Raw genomic sequence first — 17,894 nt, forward strand, 5'->3', positions numbered from 1 at the left:
GTCACTTCCACATTTGACATCGGTCCAAACTACTGGCTAACGACCAGCCCGACCGACCAATGAGGGACTGGTGCGGGGGTTGCTGAATATTATACTGTTATAAAGTGACTGCGGTGTAGCGCATACTGCGCCATTACCTAGTGCTCCATGTACTGTCACCTCACTCTGTCTGTTAATTACATTAAGTACGAATATATTCACAAAAAGACATAAGGACATAAGACATCCTCATTTTTACGATCATACAAGCTCACGTCACTTACACACCCACCTCAACATCCCCCCTATACACGGACATACACGCGCAACCACACACACACACACACACACACACACACACACACACACACACACACACACACACACACACACACACACACACACACACACACACACACACACACAAACCCATTTACTTGCGCGTTATGCAGCTATGCCGCTCTTATTCAAAGCGAGTAACAGTGACTTTTTCTGATGTTATTAGAGCCATAACTCTTATGCATAGGAATAGGCACCACTCTCAAATTCAAGCCCATGTTTCGAGTAGCATGGCGGACTGACAGAATGATTTCTATCACTTCACTACCACCATGTGGACAAAGAAAAACAACCTGATTTTGTAGTCCCATCATACATGCATGGACTGTCAGTCACACCAGGATCGCTCTCGGTTTCTCATGCAGCATGAAACGAGAAACTATGAGAAGCACCACTGAATACAAATATACAACGCAGACATAAGAACAATGGATGTGCTTTGAAATATGAATGGGATTATGAATTATGCATCACAAAATTTTTCTCAGTATCCACAATATTCTCCCTCCAATGTTGATGTCAAAAGCCGTCATAGGCTATGATAACTAGAATATAGGCTAGAATATATTGTACAAATATTGATGTATAATGTACTGTGACACACCATTTTTAAATATATAATTTGACAGCAGTCCAAATAGTGATCCCGGAATCATTTTCAGCCAATGGTATTTAGCCACGATTTTCGGGTAGCAAATTGTGTCGGAGGTTTCTATTGGGAGGGCTGTCCTACGAGCCTCTCTGCCATTGGACGACGCTTATGCGTGGTGCGCAGCCATTGGTCGAGGGTTCTGCGTTGGATAAATCGGGTTCTTGTGGTGCGCGAAGGGGCCTGTCTTTCTTCCTCGTCAAGACGGTGCTGCATGCACTGATCGCCCGGCGTTTGTTTCAAGAGCTGTAGACGCATTGAACTTTCCTTCAAGTAACCTTTCAAAATGCAACGCGTTTGGGTGATAGGCCTGCTATGCGCGGTGTTGGCATTTGGTAAGTTCGTAAGATATATTCATTGATATATTGTTTGCTTCATAGCTTGGGTTGAAGCTAATGTTAGCCTGCCTTCAAAGACATGGGATTTGGGGTCCTCAATTAATCCATGCTTTGAATCTTCAAAGACGGAGGATGGGTTCAAGTCCACTATATGTATAGTGACTTATAGCATCAGCGTGAGTTTTACTGGACGTTTCTTGCATTTCAGGCAGAATCTTGGTCCTCACATCCTCCTAGAGGAGTCGTTCAGTTCATAGACACACACCCATCATTCGGAAATCACCACTTCACTCATTTCCCAATAGCAACGTTAATCCATCCCATGGTCAATCTATCCGGTTTCGTGCACGGATACATGTGATTTAAACCGTGGTGTTAGGCCTACGTTAAGATATACATCGTGTCTTTCTTTACAGCGGCCGTGAAAGCAGAGGATGAGCTGGACATCGATGGGGCCGTGGATGAGGACCTAGGGAAAAGCAGAGATGGTTCCAAAACGGATGATGAGGTCGTCCAGAGGTGGGTTTATGGTGTCACATTAGGTGTGTGTATTATGCTTCCATGATGTGGATTAGATTTCGCATTGCCATGCAAGTCATGTGACCATATATATTTTTCAATGTTCATCTTCAGTGGGGTTTTCATGTTCTGGTTAAGCAGAGAAACTCGAAATTCGTTTTTTATTATAATTAAATGTGCTCATCGTAAAAACGGCTTTATCAAAGTGGAAGTTATGTCATGGCATATTTCATTATACTCTCTATATGTGCCTCATTTCCCCTTTTGAAAAGGCACACTTTTAAGTTTTACAAGTTCAGCATGACTGTAGTGCAGTTAATGTTTGAACCTTTTACACTCTCTCCTTTAGCCTAGCCGGATGAGCTCGTAATGTTTGCGTAGAAGGTGTTGTCTGTGTGACGATGGCTTGTTTCAAGCATCTTCTAGAGAGGGAGAGTGGCAGATGTTGTACTGCTTGTTGACAATGTAAAGTGGTTGTGAAGGTGAGTCCATCATTAATTAATATTTTTTCGCTGCTGTCCCACAGGGAGGAAGAAGCCATCCAGTTGGACGGCTTGAACGCAGCGCAGATCAAGGAAATCCGGGAGAAATCGGAGAAGCACGTCTTCCAGGCTGAGGTCAACCGAATGATGAAGCTCATCATCAACTCCCTGTACAAGAACAAGGAGGTGAGCTGCCCACTCTGATGCTCAACACACACTCTGTAGGGCTTGTACATCGCAATGCATCATGGGAGGCTTTGGTTGGAGAAACTCTGCCCTTTTGAGAGAACTCAAGAGTTGAAGTAATTTGAAACTCTAAATCAATGTAAATATATCGTATCCTAGGCTAATAAATGTTCTTCCACCACGTGTGACAATGTCTCCACATAATGACAAATTATTTCACCTGTAATTACTAAACAATGACCATTACTAATAACATGATACCTAACATTACAATGCCCTTATCCAAAATGGAGGTGGTCATTGCGATGTGACGTCACGATGTACAAGCCTTATTTCTAATGGATGTGTACTTTTCATTAAGGAGGCCGACGGAGGGTACGATCTGCACCTAATGACCTCCATTATCCACCGTGTTTGTTTTCCTGTAGATCTTCCTCAGGGAGCTGATCTCCAACGCCTCCGACGCGCTGGATAAGATCCGTCTGATGTCTCTGACCAGCGACGAGGCCTTGGCTACCAATGAGGAGCTCACCATTAAGATCAAGGTACGGCGAAACACGATCCGCGACGCCACCGGATCTAACGCTTATGCTAGGAAGCAGTATATAGGGTTAGCAGGGTAACTTGAGGTTGAACCCTGGGGTTTCAGTGTCACGACAGTGGCTCACTATTTACCGGAGAACATAGCCATGGTAACCGCACATCTAACCTGATCCAAAGCAGGTCATGTTCGAGTTAACCGATCAACACGTATAAAAGCACCGCCTACTGACAATCAATTCTCTTGGAAAATGGAATCACTATCCCAGAAAATCATGTTGGCCTTGGTGCATGAATAGTGAGATTATCTATTTTTCCTTTTGATAAATTCAAAAGCCATGGAATTGTTCTATAGCCTTACATATACTGATATTTCAACACGAGAGATACATTTAAGCCAAGTAAGCCTTCTTACCGGTTAAAAAATGTTTTTATATTTGTTTTATATTTTGTCCCGATACTGTTTAACACAGCCAGGGTCACAGCTGAAAGAAATAGGCTGAAAATATCAGACGATCCAAGCAACACAAAATTATAATTATAGTCTGATCTAGTTGGGACTTAATAATGGGACAGTGATACTGATAAGCCTATTAACTTATACTTAGCTTATGTCACACTGTTTTGCCAGTTTTCCTTCCTGCTTTTGGCAGCAGCTACTGTGTTGCCTTAAGCCTGGGTTATATTATTAAATTCTTAAAAATTTGTTTAATATTATAGTTGGCTCATCTTGGGTAAAAAATGGGGTTCTGGAAGACTTGTCCATATTTGCCCATTTATCATATGTTGCAAACGCCGACCCTTTTTACGTGAAGTTGATGACCACCATCATGACTTATGCATGATTGTGGTTGTTAGTATAGCCAGCTTAAGCAGAAGATATCCCAGGGTTGTTGAACTTGCTTCGTAGTACAGGCCCCAGGTGTCTTATTTTGAACACGGTTGCTCCTGTGTTCTCTGTTGACTGACTGAACCTCCGTCCCTCCAGTCCGACAAGGAGAGGAACATGCTCCACATCACCGATACCGGCATCGGCATGACGAAGGACGACCTGGTGAAGAACCTGGGCACCATCGCCAAGTCGGGCACCAGCGAGTTCCTCAACAAGATGAACGAGGCGCAGGTGGAGGACCAGTCCACCAACGAGCTGATTGGCCAGTTCGGCGTGGGCTTCTACTCCGCCTTCCTGGTGGCCGACAAGGTCATCGTGACGACTAAGCACAACAACGGCACCCAGCACATCTGGGAGTCTGACTCCAACGAGTTCTCGGTCATCGAGGACCCCCGCGGGGACACCCTGGGGAGGGGATCCACTGTCACGTGAGTTTCCCCCCCCCCCCCACCCCCATATGTTAAAAACAAATGAGCCAGTGGCCATGAAACATGCAGTTTTTTTTTGTGTCTTTATATATAATGATGAGGGATTGTTGTGTACACTTTTAGACTCGTCCTAAAGGAGGAGGCCTCAGACTACCTGGAGCTGGAGACCATCAAGAACCTCGTGAAGAAGTACTCTCAGTTCATCAACTTCCCCATCTACGTGTGGGCCAGCAAGGTGACTATCTCACATGCTTCAGGGTCCGATTCATGTACAAAATATAGGATGTTAATCTAAAGTTGGGTTATCATTTGGCAACTGACTTTTTTTTTGTTGCTAAAATTGAGCTTTTTGATAATACTAAACATCATTGATCAACGTATGGTTAATTAAAACGGACCACGCCTTGTCCTAGACTGAAACCACGGAGGAGCCCATTGAGGAAGACGCAGAGGAAGCAGAGAAGGACGCCACTGAGGATGAGGTGGAGGTGGAGGAAGAGGAGGAGGACAAGGAGAAGCCCAAGACCAAGAAGGTGGGTGGTTGCCTCCGTCTCATGCTATTCTCCAGTTCCGAAAGAGAACGAGGAGGCTGATGGTGAGTTGGACAACCCTGAAGCGGTTCTGATCTGGTGTGTGTGTGTGTGTGTGAACCCGCAGGTGGAGAAGACTGTGTGGGACTGGGAGCTGATGAACGACATCAAGCCCATCTGGCAGAGGCAAGCCAAGGAGGTGGAGGAGGAAGAGTACAAGGCCTTCTACAAGACCTTCTCCAAGGTGCATACAGGACCTCCAACGCTCTTGTCGGTCCCACTGGCCTGTGTTGACGTTGTTTGTTCAAGAGCGCATCTTGCAGGCTCAGCTTGACGTGGTGGTCTCTCTTCTCCCTCAGGACACGGACGAGCCACTGTCCCACATCCACTTCACCGCCGAGGGCGAGGTGACCTTCAAGTCCATCCTCTTTGTGCCCGCCTCCGCTCCCCGCGGGATGTTCGATGAGTACGGCTCAAAGAAGAACGACTACATCAAGGTGCGCCCACGTTCAATAGAAAAATTATGGCTCAGTTGCTTTTTTACACTTTCAAAATGCAGGTTATTATTATTTTTTTTAACCTTTTTTTTTTTTTCCCCTCTCTTCTTTTTCTCCTCTCAGCTGTTTGTCAGAAGGGTCTTCATCACCGATGACTTCAATGACATGATGCCCAAATACCTCAACTTTGTCAAGGGAGTGGTGAGTTTTTTTTGTTTTTGTACTTTTGGTTTTGGGTTTAGGTTTAGTGGGTGCTGTATAACGTTTATGTAAAGCCCTGTGATTACTGGCTATACAAATATAATGAAATACCTTGACGTAAGAGTGTGTACAGCAATATTTGAGATGATTGTGGCACTATGTTATGGCACCTATGCTAGGTGGTGGTGAACTTTGATAGGAATTTGACTAAGAAGGGTTTCGATAGGACTGTGAATTACAGGAAGTTTCTCGATCCATGTGTCTCGTTGGTAGTTCTTTGATGGACTTCCTGACTAACAAATGGCTTCTCTGTACAGGTGGACTCTGATGACCTCCCCCTCAACGTGTCCCGAGAGACCCTGCAGCAGCACAAACTCCTCAAGGTGAGCTGGCCTTTCTATCTTCACATGAAGACTTCACAACCGTTTAGTAATGTATTTTTCATGTCCATTGTTGATGTAAAATGCTGCCTTGACACCCCCGACACCAAACTCTTATCGCCGTGCCCATTCAGGTCATCCGCAAGAAACTGGTGCGCAAGACCCTGGACATGATCAAGAAGATTGCTGAGGAGCACTACAACGACAAGTTCTGGAAGGAGTTCGGCACCAACATCAAGCTGGGCGTGATCGAGGACCACTCCAACCGCACCCGTCTGGCCAAGCTGCTGCGCTTCTTCACCTCCCACAGCGACACCGAGGTGTCTAGCCTGGAGCAGTACGTGGAGCGCATGAAGGAGAAACAGGACAAGATCTACTTCATGGCCGGCACCAACCGCAAGGAGGTAAAGAGGGAGGGGGGGGGGGGGGGGGCAGGAATCAATGTGAACGTGGCATGTGTATTTATGTTGCTAAATGCACTTTAGTGACGGAATAGTAATTATCAGTATTTATCAGACACTTGGTGACCGTTCCTTATCGCTTAAAAATCGCCAACATTTTGCTGCCTTGTGTCAGATCATAATCAAATAAGTATACCACTTTTCAATGGCGACTGCATCACAGCCCCATTAGTACCTAATTTACCTATCAGTGATAGCCTGGAAATCCATCTAGAAAGCTGTAGGGTCTGGCAATGAGTAATGAAAATGGTCCAACTCGAGGGGCGCCACCAAGCATGCATTTGAAAATATCACTGCACGCAATTGGATAACACTGTGGTAATAAAGCAACGCTTTTGGCCGACTATATCAGATACACCGATGACCGGTGATTGGTTAATGTTCTGAGTGACTTGCTGAGCAAATTGAAATTGTGCTCTCTCGAGAGCTCTGGGTTTCCAAGGTATATCAGTGTGGCATTTACCTAAAACCACCTTTTTTGCTCATCTGCTGCTGCCCTGTGTCTGCAGTCGGAGTCCTCCCCCTTCGTGGAGAGGCTGCTGAAGAAGGGCTACGAGGTGGTGTACCTGACGGAGCCCGTGGACGAGTACTGCATCCAGGCGCTGCCCGAGTTTGACGGCAAGCGCTTCCAGAACGTGGCCAAGGAGGGCATCAAGTTCGACGAGAGCGAGAAGGCCAAGGGCAAGAGGGAGGAGCTGGAGAAGGACTTTGAGCCCCTCACCACCTGGCTGAAGGAGAAGTCCCTGAAGGACAAGGTGGGAGACCTCTCTCGCTGTCGTTTCACCGGCTGGGGAGGGAAGGCTATGCTAAGGTCACACTGGGACTAGTGTCAACCCTCATGTATCTCGAGGGTTTGATTTATGGATTTATCGGCCAAGCGTGCTCTCAAAACCGTAGTCGTTTTTACACTGGTCTCCAGTCAATTTAGGTAACGTCACCGAAAAGAATAAAACTGTAAAATAGCCGTACGAAAATAATGCATAGAAAAATGCCTTCACTGGAATTTGTTTTATTCTTAATATTCAATTCAATATTTTTTCTCACAGATTGAGAAGGCCGTCATTTCCCAGAGGCTCACAAGCTCTCCCTGCGCGTTGGTTGCCAGCCAATACGGGTGGTCCGGAAACATGGAGAGGATCATGAAGGCACAGGCTTACCAAACAGGAAAAGATATTTCAACCAAGTAGGTGTTGGATCTCATCATCATAAGCATTGTTTAAAACTCGGATAGCTAATGTTAAAGTACTGTAGCCTGTGCAGATGGATCGTCTCAAAGTGTCTGTCCCTGTCACCAAGCACGGTTTTTAAATTGGCTGCTCAAACGCAGTGCTAAATATCTCCATGTAATATTTGACAATGTAAAAACCCAAAAAGATGATTGATTTTTAAACAACCAGAGACGAACACGGACAGATCTTAAAGGCTTAATCTTAACTAAACTGCTCCTTTCTTCAGTTACTATGCGAGTCAGAAGAAAACCCTGGAGATCAATCCCAAGCACCCTCTGATCAAGCAGATGCTGAAGAAAGTCAACGTAAGTCTTCGTCGGTCCACAAGTGCCACTACGTAGCTGGTTGGGGGGGGGGGGGGGGGGGGGGGGGCTGGTCTCAATAATGTATTGAATCTTTACATCATAACCTCCTCGGTGTCTGCAGACTCCCTGTAAGCATTGCTGAGTAAGACGCCTAGCCCCCTCCACGTTTGTGCATCCCCAAAAGGGTGATCTTCGTAAATTGCGTTGGAGGAACGTGTCTGCTGAATGACTCCACAGCGTGGACCACGTCACTTTTTGAGCGCCTTTTTTGTCATCTGCGTCATTTTCTTCCACTACCTTCTCCTCTCCAGGAGAACGCAGATGACCAGACAGCGTCCGACCTGGCTGTGGTGCTGTTCGAGACCGCCACCCTGCGCTCCGGCTACCAGCTGGCAGACACCAAGGCCTACGGAGACCGCATCGAGCGCATGCTGAGGCTCAGCATGAACGTAGACCTCGATGAGCAGGTGAGGCACACAACACACAGGCTCACATACACAAGCGCGCACACGCCTGCACACACAGGCACACGCACTCAGACGCAGAGTAGTCTAGTCCAACCTTTGACTTCAGGGGTGTAACTAAATTAAAGTCCTTTCACCGAGCACCTTTTTTGCATACAGTAAAACATGATGAATACACATGCAGTGGCTGAGCAAAGAGTGCCACCTCCCACTTTCTACACAACTATTACTGCAAGAAGAGGGGAACAGTGGAAAGAAACAGTCAGCAAAGCTGCTTAAGCTCCAAGAGTGTTTACACACAGGGAGTGACTGTTGAGTTGGCACTGGCAGTCTAACTCAAATTAACATAAAATGATGGAATGATGGCCATAATACACTATATACTTTAAAATATTTTCATGGATCTATTATTTTAAATGTCTTTTGCAATTATAAAAAAAACGCCTACCAACTGCAGTACCATGTACCACAAGTTGAAGAGCGGTTAGTATAGGGTGTTGGGTCTCTCGCCCCTTCTGGGTTCAATGTCCACAGCCTGCCTCTCCTTGTGCAAAATGAGCCTAACTCCTGCCTGCGCATGGATTTGAATGTATCTGACTGAGTTCACGTTCAAGTTTTTGTTCTGTGTTTTGACAGTCCTTTTGGTCAGTTGTTATCCATTCCAGTAGTGCACTTTAGTTGGTTCTGTGTGGCCGTGATGGTGACCGCTGGTGTTCCCTTGTGCGACGGCGATGTAGATTGAAGAAGAGCCAGAGGAGGAGCCAGAGGAGGCTGTAGAGGAGGAGGCCGAGGAAGAGGAGGACGAAATCGCAGACGACGATGACGATTCGGTGAGATGACGGAAAACCAAATATAATATAGTTGTACTTCTCTCGGAGCATCGATCCAAACACTGATTAAATGTTGGGTGAAACCTTAACCCTTTCTCCTTGTATTTCACAGGCAACAACAGAAAAGGATGAACTTTGAAGCACTGAAGGATTGGGGAGGTAGTAGTGGGCTATACCTTGAGCTAGGTCAACATCACCATGGCCAGACGTTACTCTAGGGGTGGTCCCTCATTTGGGGTTTTATAAAAAATGTGCATTGGTTTTGTTTTGTTTTTTCTTTTTTTTACATTCCTCATGACTGTAAATTTGTTAATATTTAACTGCCCAGTTTATGGAAAGATGTGATCCAGTCTCTTGATCAAATAAATGTTTCCTGGAGAAAAACCTCAATGTGATCTATGAGGACGTTTGTGGTCATTTGTATTTGTGTGTGTGTGTGTGTGTGTGTGTGTGTGAGAGAGACTGCTGGAAGGATGTACATACAATCAAGGATGTACATACAAGTGCATATCTATTCAAACTATGGTATGCACTTATATTAAATCTCCCCCCCTTTTTTTTATTGAACACTTTAAAATGAGGTGAAACACTTTATTGTTCAGATTACAAATGCACGATTCAGGAAGTATAAGCTTAATTGTATAAATTGTATCCATAACACCAATACACATTTGCCGTTACGTTGTAGTCTAATATTAGGCCACTAGATGGCGTTGTAAACTGGGTGTTGAACATTCTAAGCTGAAGGGGAAACGTCAACAACCGAGGATGTGCTCTGCATTTTTTTCTTAGTTAATTAGGGCCGTCCATTGTACTTTTGGAGGTCAGGTGCAGTGGTAACAATTTGAACCTAACAATTCTAAATATGCTTGATTTCACGAAGACAATGAGCACTCTTCAATTCCCGTTTATACTTCTAATGAATCTTTTTAGATCCTTAATTAAGCTAAGCGTTTTAACTCTTAAAGTAGATCTACAAAATAGCTACTTCTTTGTGGTATTTTTTGATTTTCAAAGCGTACCCGATTTGAATATAGGAATATGATCTCTGGTAAACCACGAGACCCTCAAACCAGATGTGCCCTGCATTGCGACCATGGGAACCTCTGCTTTTAAAATGTAATAATGCACTCACAGCCATATTGCATTGCTATCTAATGTTTTCGCTAGACCCACGTTATCCAAAGCCTGTCCAAGACACCAGTAGACAGTTTCCATTGGCATTCAATCCCCTAAACACCATTCAGAAAGGCAACTAGTGTCTTCAATGACATGTGAATAGGCCTACATGTGTCTTTAGAGGTCACACAGCACAAAAGCTATGGCTATCTCGCCGTACTTCGCCTGAGAGGGAGCATGCGTCTGCAAGATACATGCTGACAGATGTGGGCCACTGTAGGCTGGGGGAGGGGCGTCATAGGAGGAGAGGAGACCATATACTCGTATAGAGGGAGGGAGAACTGCATGTCAGATGTTTCAGTGTGTTGCTCCTCAGTGGTCAACTCAAAACGCTACATCAGGAGAAGGTTTATATAAAATAGTTTTTTTTTGTTTTCACTCCCTTTCCCCTTCTTTCATATAGGCGGGCATTCATGCACGTTATGTTATAGGCCTAGGTATTTCATTATTTATTACAGATGTTTATAGCTATTTTTATGTTTTATGAGGATGAGATGTGTTCTAGTAGGCCTATATTTAAGTAAAAAATAGCAATAATCGAACACGGCTACACATTTGCGTCGACAGAAAATATATGTGTTGAACTAATAGCCTATCTCTGTTGGCAAATATTAATAAACGTTATAACATAAATATAACGTAGCGTATTCAATGTGTGTGTTTTTTATTTTTTATTTTTTATTTTTTTTAAAGTGAATCACCTTTTTTAATTTGATTTGATTTAACTCAAACAAAATATCCTCCTAATTGACACACGTGACACGCGGCCACATTTTACAGCTCGTACGCAATCCCAGGGTATGTGGTTGCCATGGATCCGTGGGTCACATGCGTGGATTTCCTGTAGCCAGAAGCAGCAGAAGATGCTTGGACCAAAAAGATCCACAGCCATTTTAATTTGCTAATTCGCTCATTTGGACGGTTTCATGCGATGTTTGCTACATTGGATATTTTTGTTCTGTGTTTTTAGGGAGATCGGACCACATTCTGTCATTTTTGCAGCAAACCGGCATTTTGTCTCACTCATAGATTGACGACAGGAATGAGTATAGAAATCCCTGAAGGACTGACGGAGCTGTTACAGGGCTTTACCGTGGAAGTGTTGAGGAACCAACCCAGGGATTTGCTTGAGTTTGCCTTACAATATTTCACCCAACTGAAGGACAGCGAGACCAGAGGGGCCTCATTTGGCAATGACCAAAATTCGGCCACAAGACCTGGCAAAGCAGTCAATTTCATTGACGAAGCGATGCAGATCGATTCTGAAAACGGCGAAGAGGATGAGGATGACGAGGAATTCCTAGGTAAGTTGAGGCATATGTGCTTTGTGCTCAGATCCGAGCTCCGTGGTGTGGATGTCTTCGTGATTTGACGAAAAAGATATAGACCCTTGCGTGTAAGGAATAGGCTACCTCTTTGGTGGTGTGCTGTTCAGGGGCTTGACACCTTGCATCCTCCACAGCGAGGATACAGCCCCGGTAATGGATGCTGAATGAAGCCTAATCATATGCCGCACGACTGCCTTGATCTTTATCAGTCCCCTTGATTATTCAAACAAACCAGTGGCAGTGACCCATTTCAAGCACAATTGTTTCAAGTGCCGGGCCTATCAAAGCCCTCCCATTAGAGAAAAATGACCGTGTCCATAATGTGTGACAAAAAAAATAGAGCATGCGGCACAACGCTGTGTGTGTAACGTTAACGCATGAAGATCGCGTCAAATCGGCCTGTTTCCGAAAGCGGTCGTGTGGATGGACACAGCACGTAAATGGTCGCCGTATGTGACAAGACGGTTCACTTGGGTGCAGCAGCGGCAGCACAGCGAGCCGCAGGCTTGACGTGGGATCCAAACGAGTGCCCTCCGGTGTGGCGGCGGGCGTTGTTGACAGGTGCACTCCCGTGTCAGGGCTCTGTCACAGGCCCCACAGTTGTCCCATAACGTTCAACATATCTCTATGTCACCAAAGGAAGGCTAACGGTTTGCCTCATGGTTAACTGATACATTCACCGAGAAACTTACTGTCTGACTCTAATGCATTTTTCTCCAAAGTCCATTGTTCTGTCCATTCGATTCAGGGAAACACAGTCAATCTAATAAAATGTAATCGTAGGATGTTTGCATGTGATGATCAATTGAGCTTTATATTGTGGTTGGTTATTCCCACTAAAATGACTTGATAGTGTCGGGATCAAATAAAATAACTTATATGTGTATATGTATAATGATTACAGTTTTCTTTCCATCCCTTTTTGCAGCTCCAGTGATTAACAGATTCGTCAGGAGAGCTTCAGGTGAGTTTACATTCACTGTCCGCTCCAACTGGCAGATTTAGTAGTGCATTCTCAAGAGGAACATTCTGGAAGATATCAGTTATCATAGCCCCACGGAAATGTCCTTTGACGTATTCACATGGACCGCGTCTCCATCAAATCTTCCTCCATATATACAGCATATGTAGACATTTTCCATCTGTTTCCTGTCACTGTGTTTCTGTTTATGATAATGGCGATGAACTATCTTCATGTCATGTCTCTAAAAACTCTGTCTCTAGGCAGAGGATTAGACGGATGTGAAACAAGATAGGACCAATGTCCTGATGTGATTTATACCCATTTCAGTTAGAGTTTGGCTACACTAATAATAACTGTAGTTCTGCCAAAATTATATGTGGGGAAGATGTAAGCCCGCTTGTTCTGGGAAAGTTCTGTGACATCGTAACTGCTCAGTGGTCCAGCAACATGGATGTCGGTGAGGAGGAGAGGACAATAATTTGATAGTATATTAACAAATTAAAAAGATCTATAATTACTTAGAGTACATACAATTGTTAGCCCAGTTTATAAAATGGGAGGGGCAGCATGATTCAGCCTGTTTTAAACAATATGAACAGTATGAAGGGGTTGTGTGGTTGCTCCATCTGTCTCTGCACTCAGCACTGGCTACCAGTGGCTGCTCAATCTGATTCATGTCACTGGCACTTGCCTACCGTGCTGTGAACGGCACCGGCCTACATCCAGGACATGGTCAAACCATATACCCCCACCCCCGTCCCATATGCTCTATGACCGTTAAACGGGTGGCTACGCCCTCACTACGAGTGAACCCCAGCTGCCACTCAACTAAATCTTGATTGTTTGCTGTCCTGGTTCCACAATGGTGGAACGAGTCCCCCACTGATATGGGGACACCTAAAACCCTACACATCTTCCTTCGCAGACTGAAGACTCATCTGTTCAGACTGCATCCTGGCCCATGAAACATTCAACCAAAATCTTCATGGTTGATTGCACTTATTGTATTTCACTTTGGTTTAAAGTGTCAGTTTAATAAATGTAACGTAATGTTTCGAAAGAAAATCACAGGCTGGACCTGTGAGAAGGGATGTAGCCACCCTCATCGAAGCAGGCTACTTTCCCTTAACCCTTGCAGTGGGATAGTCTAGTCTCCGGTTCTGGGTTCTGGGTTTGAACACCTTGAGGGAGATGCCAACCCCTACCTGCTCCTTAATTACATCTACCCTTAGGATACAAGTTTCTGCTAAATTGTGTATCCATCTTCAATTCTGGATGTGTAATTCAACATTAACATTTTTTTTCTTCCTGTTATTAAGTGTGTGCTGAAGCATTCAACCCTGATGATGAAGAGGAAGAGAAGGAGCCAAGGGTAAACTCCCTTATGCTTCACTGGTCATGTGTACATGTTGGTTGTAGTAATGTTGTCTCATGAAAAAATAAAAAAACGTTAGGTATGCTGTTTATACACTGTGGGGCAAACAGCAGGGTTGTATTAAACATGTTTGGTTTGTTTTGTAGGTCACCCATCCAAAAACAGACGAACAGAGACGGAGACTACAGGAGGCGTGTAGGAACATTCTTCTGTTCAAGAACCTGGAGCCGGCAAGTGGATGACTACTACTGCTGTTTTTATGTAAAAAAAAAAGAAGAAAAAATCGACAATGTCTGATCCAGCAGTCCTATGTTATAGAAAGACTTCTTGAGGTTGTAGCACAGAGGCTGGGCCGGAAACCAACAACTGAGAATAGTTTGGTTATGTCTTGTTTCCTGTTTTGTTCTTCTTTTATTCTACTCTGAAGGGGATTTAAAGAAGTGTAGTTCTACAGTGGCCAGTGCACATGGTGATTTTGAACCTTGAGAGGCACTTTTTCTAAGTTGGTGTGCTGACAGGACGTTTTAACTTGTCTTCTCACTGGAGAAAGTGAACTAGTGCTGGCCGAGGTTGTGTTAGCTGTTAGTCAATAAAGCACTTTAATCCCCGCCTCTAGCAACATGATTGGTCTGGACAAATATGAAGTGAAACCAATTGATAAGTAGAACTTAAGATAGGAATCCAAAGTTGGATTAATGAGACTAAACAGTCTAATATGACATGACATGTAAGTAAGTATATAAGTATATATTTATTAATTTTGATGAAACTAATGCTGCAAGGGAAATTTTCTTTGAAATAATTATTAAGTATTAATTATCATTATTAATTATTGTTATAATTATTTCATTTTACTACAGGAAGAGATCTCACAGGTGTTGGATGCCATGTTTGAAAAGTTTGCTGTCAATGGAGAGCACATCATAGATCAATTTGACGACGGAGACAACTTCTACGTCATTGAAAGGTAATTCCTTACATTTTGAGCCTTTTTGGAGCCGGTTATATTGAGGTTTGCGCGTACCTTTCGGCTAGGAATTTAACACCATTTCCACTAGACAATGCTTTTAACAAAACCCATTTGTCGCCTTAACTTTATTTTCTTCTTCATTATGTTATTAAACCATTGATATCGATTTGTTTTCTGAGTGAGTACTTACTCGGACTGCTTGTAAATAAATGAATCACATTGTGATCGCTGTTAATGTTGTGTATGCTGCTGTGTATCAATTGTATATTGCAATGCCATTTAACTTGCTATGGTGATTGAATGCTGCCTTTGTGATGTTGATATTGTGGCCACAACAACCCCCAAAAAAACAATGGAGATACAATACTTCTCCTCCTTGCATTTGTTTCTATCTGTATCTAGTGGGACATTTGACATCTTCATGGGGGTTGAGGGCATTGATAAGCTGGTGGGTTGCTATGACAACCAAGGAAGCTTTGGGGAGTTGGCGTTGATGTACAACACCCCCAGGGCGGCCACGATAGTCGCAACGTCGCCCGGAGCGCTTTGGTGCCTGGTGAGTACCATCACGATATACAACCCACTGTCCTTATTTACCATCGGCCTCCACATGTTAATGCATTTTAAGAACCTGAGTGCTACAGAGGAGGATGTTGGGGTTTAGGAGAGCAAACACTGTGTCCCATAACTCTCAGTGTCACCCACTGGTGGACACTGTGTGAATTTTAACAGACATTTATTATCACCGTGAATTATTCTTCAGTGCTCATTCTTCAAATGATTATATTTTGTGTACAAACCTTTTCAGGATCGTCTGACGTTCAGAAGGATCATCGTTAATAATAAAGCAAAGAAGAGAAGGCTGTACGAGGCATTCATCGAAACATTACCGCTACTTACATCACTAGAGGTATGGGCCCATCTGTTACTTTTGTTTCAAAGTACCTGCCAGATACATGCTATAGTAAATCTCACTCTTATTGTCTCCCCATCCCCAGCTCTCAGAGAGAATGAAGGTTGTGGATGTGTTGTCCACCAAGGTGTACATCGACGGACAGCAGATCATCGCACAGGTCCCCATTATCTAGTGATCTTTATTATGAATAACATGCACAAGGATTGGCCATGACTGTGGCTTTTGGCTAGTAAGTCATTAACACGGTTCTAATGGTGTTTGCAGGGCGATCTAGCGGATTGCTTCTATATTGTTGAATCCGGCCAAGTCAGAATTACCATGAAGAGAAGTAGGGTATGTTGGCACACGTGCTTACGCTATGTTTCATTTTGTATTGTTGTTTTTTTCTCAAAGAAAATACCACACTGTGTTACTTGTTCTCCAAGGTCATCACTTTTGTTAAATATTATTTGAACTAAAGATACAACAACTAAAGATCAATTTTGTTTTAAAAAAAAAAGGAAATTGAGAGGAATTCTGTTGAGGAGCCGTCACAGACCATTTCAAAATCGTTTAAAAAAAAATAAAAAATTGTGGCACCTCAAGTGGGAGTGTGATAATGTCACAAAGGTTTTGATTCTGAAAAGTCTGACAACATGACGCCTGGCTGTAACAAATATGATGGCCGCAGTGAAAAAGGGATTGTTCTCATTGTCGTCATCGTTAGAGATTCCATTAACGCTTTTAATTTGTCCTCAGACGAAAAAGGAGGAAGGAGAAGAGGAACTTGACATTGCCACGTGTTCGAGAGGCCAGTACTTCGGGGAGCTGGCCCTTGTCACCAATAAGCCCAGAGCAGCTTCAGCTTATGCCGTTGGAAGCGTCAAATGCTTGGGTACAGTTCGGTTTTCTTGTCCGTATTTGTATGTATCTAGCCAATTGTTCAGTTAGTATGTTCTTGCAACACCAAAAAGCACATTGCCAAAGGTGATTTGTTTATAACAAGTAGAGAGAGGGAGATGCTGTTCAAATAAGTTGAATAGTATTTATACTTTTTCCTGAAGTATCTTATGTACTCCTTAAGCCTGCTCTAACGCGTCCTTTATTGGTGTGTTTTTCTGAAGCAATGGACGTGCAGGCCTTTGAGAGGCTGCTGGGCCCATGCATGGACATCATGAAGAGAAACATTGCAAACTACGAGGAGCAGCTGGCCACTCTGTTTGATAGCAGCGTTGGCATTGAAGAACAGAATGCATAAGTCCAATCCCCCCCCCCATCACCTGTGGTCACCTGTGACCACTTTAAAGGCCCTGTGAGGAGTTTACCAATATCTGCCAACCCATTTTTGTGTTGATATTTTTAACAGTGCAAATTACACCGTCAGTGTTAAAAGTTAATGATTCTAAATGTTTGCCACAGGGTTGGAGTCAACAGACGATTTACAGCAGAGCAGAAAAGTTTAAAAAATAAATGCATACTCAGATACATTGGCTCATCTTGCTAGCAGTTGTTACTTTGCTCTGCAAAACAAGTGCAGGAAGTAGCTCCCGGCAAAAAGAAGCGATGGAGACCGTTATGAGATGCAGTCGAAATGCTATCTGTTGTTTGTTTTTTTCAAACCCTCGTAGGAGCTTTAAAGCTAATTTCTGAAAAATACCCCACTTGATCACCATTTGTGTTTTAGATTGCTAATTTACACAGCAAGTTTTGCTTGAATATCCCATATAAGACAAAGTGTGCTATAAAGGAGTTTGTAATGAATTGTTAAAAGCAAAGAAAATTGCCAACGCTTTTTATATTTTGTTGCTCTATGCTTGTATTAGATTACATTCAATACAAGTCTCACATAGAATGGGTAGGATTTTAAGTGTGTGTTTTATTTGTAAAATGTTAGCTAAAATACTTGTTTCATGATAGGACTTGTACATCGCAAT

At 43.6% G+C, this 17,894-nt stretch overlaps 2 protein-coding genes across 2 annotated transcripts; both read left to right on the forward strand.

Annotated features, from left to right (window-relative positions):
- The first annotated feature begins 1,145 nt into the window (after positions 1 to 1,145).
- LOC311357604 (endoplasmin-like) lies at positions 1,146 to 9,644 on the forward strand. The gene is made up of 18 exons (XM_084477601.1): positions 1,146 to 1,302; positions 1,722 to 1,824; positions 2,351 to 2,492; positions 2,921 to 3,037; positions 4,021 to 4,352; positions 4,476 to 4,587; positions 4,766 to 4,885; positions 5,010 to 5,126; positions 5,242 to 5,379; positions 5,503 to 5,580; positions 5,898 to 5,963; positions 6,095 to 6,364; positions 6,931 to 7,176; positions 7,468 to 7,604; positions 7,877 to 7,955; positions 8,267 to 8,422; positions 9,157 to 9,249; positions 9,362 to 9,644. The coding sequence occupies exons 1-18, from the start codon at positions 1,254 to 1,256 to the stop codon at positions 9,386 to 9,388; spliced, it is 2,382 nt and encodes a 793-aa protein (XP_084333727.1). The 5' UTR covers positions 1,146 to 1,253; the 3' UTR covers positions 9,389 to 9,644.
- A 1,672-nt stretch (positions 9,645 to 11,316) lies between these two features.
- prkar2b (protein kinase cAMP-dependent type II regulatory subunit beta) lies at positions 11,317 to 17,556 on the forward strand. Its single transcript, XM_084476938.1, has 11 exons — positions 11,317 to 11,732; positions 12,685 to 12,720; positions 14,040 to 14,092; positions 14,242 to 14,325; positions 14,956 to 15,062; positions 15,468 to 15,621; positions 15,874 to 15,975; positions 16,064 to 16,138; positions 16,246 to 16,314; positions 16,720 to 16,855; positions 17,085 to 17,556. The coding sequence occupies exons 1-11, from the start codon at positions 11,471 to 11,473 to the stop codon at positions 17,216 to 17,218; spliced, it is 1,212 nt and encodes a 403-aa protein (XP_084333064.1). The 5' UTR covers positions 11,317 to 11,470; the 3' UTR covers positions 17,219 to 17,556.
- The last annotated feature ends 338 nt before the right edge of the window (positions 17,557 to 17,894 follow it).

The sequence above is a fragment of the Micromesistius poutassou genome, assembly GCF_964030765.1.
Source record: "Micromesistius poutassou genome assembly, chromosome: 13".
In the NCBI taxonomy this organism is placed as follows: Eukaryota; Metazoa; Chordata; class Actinopteri; order Gadiformes; family Gadidae; genus Micromesistius; species Micromesistius poutassou.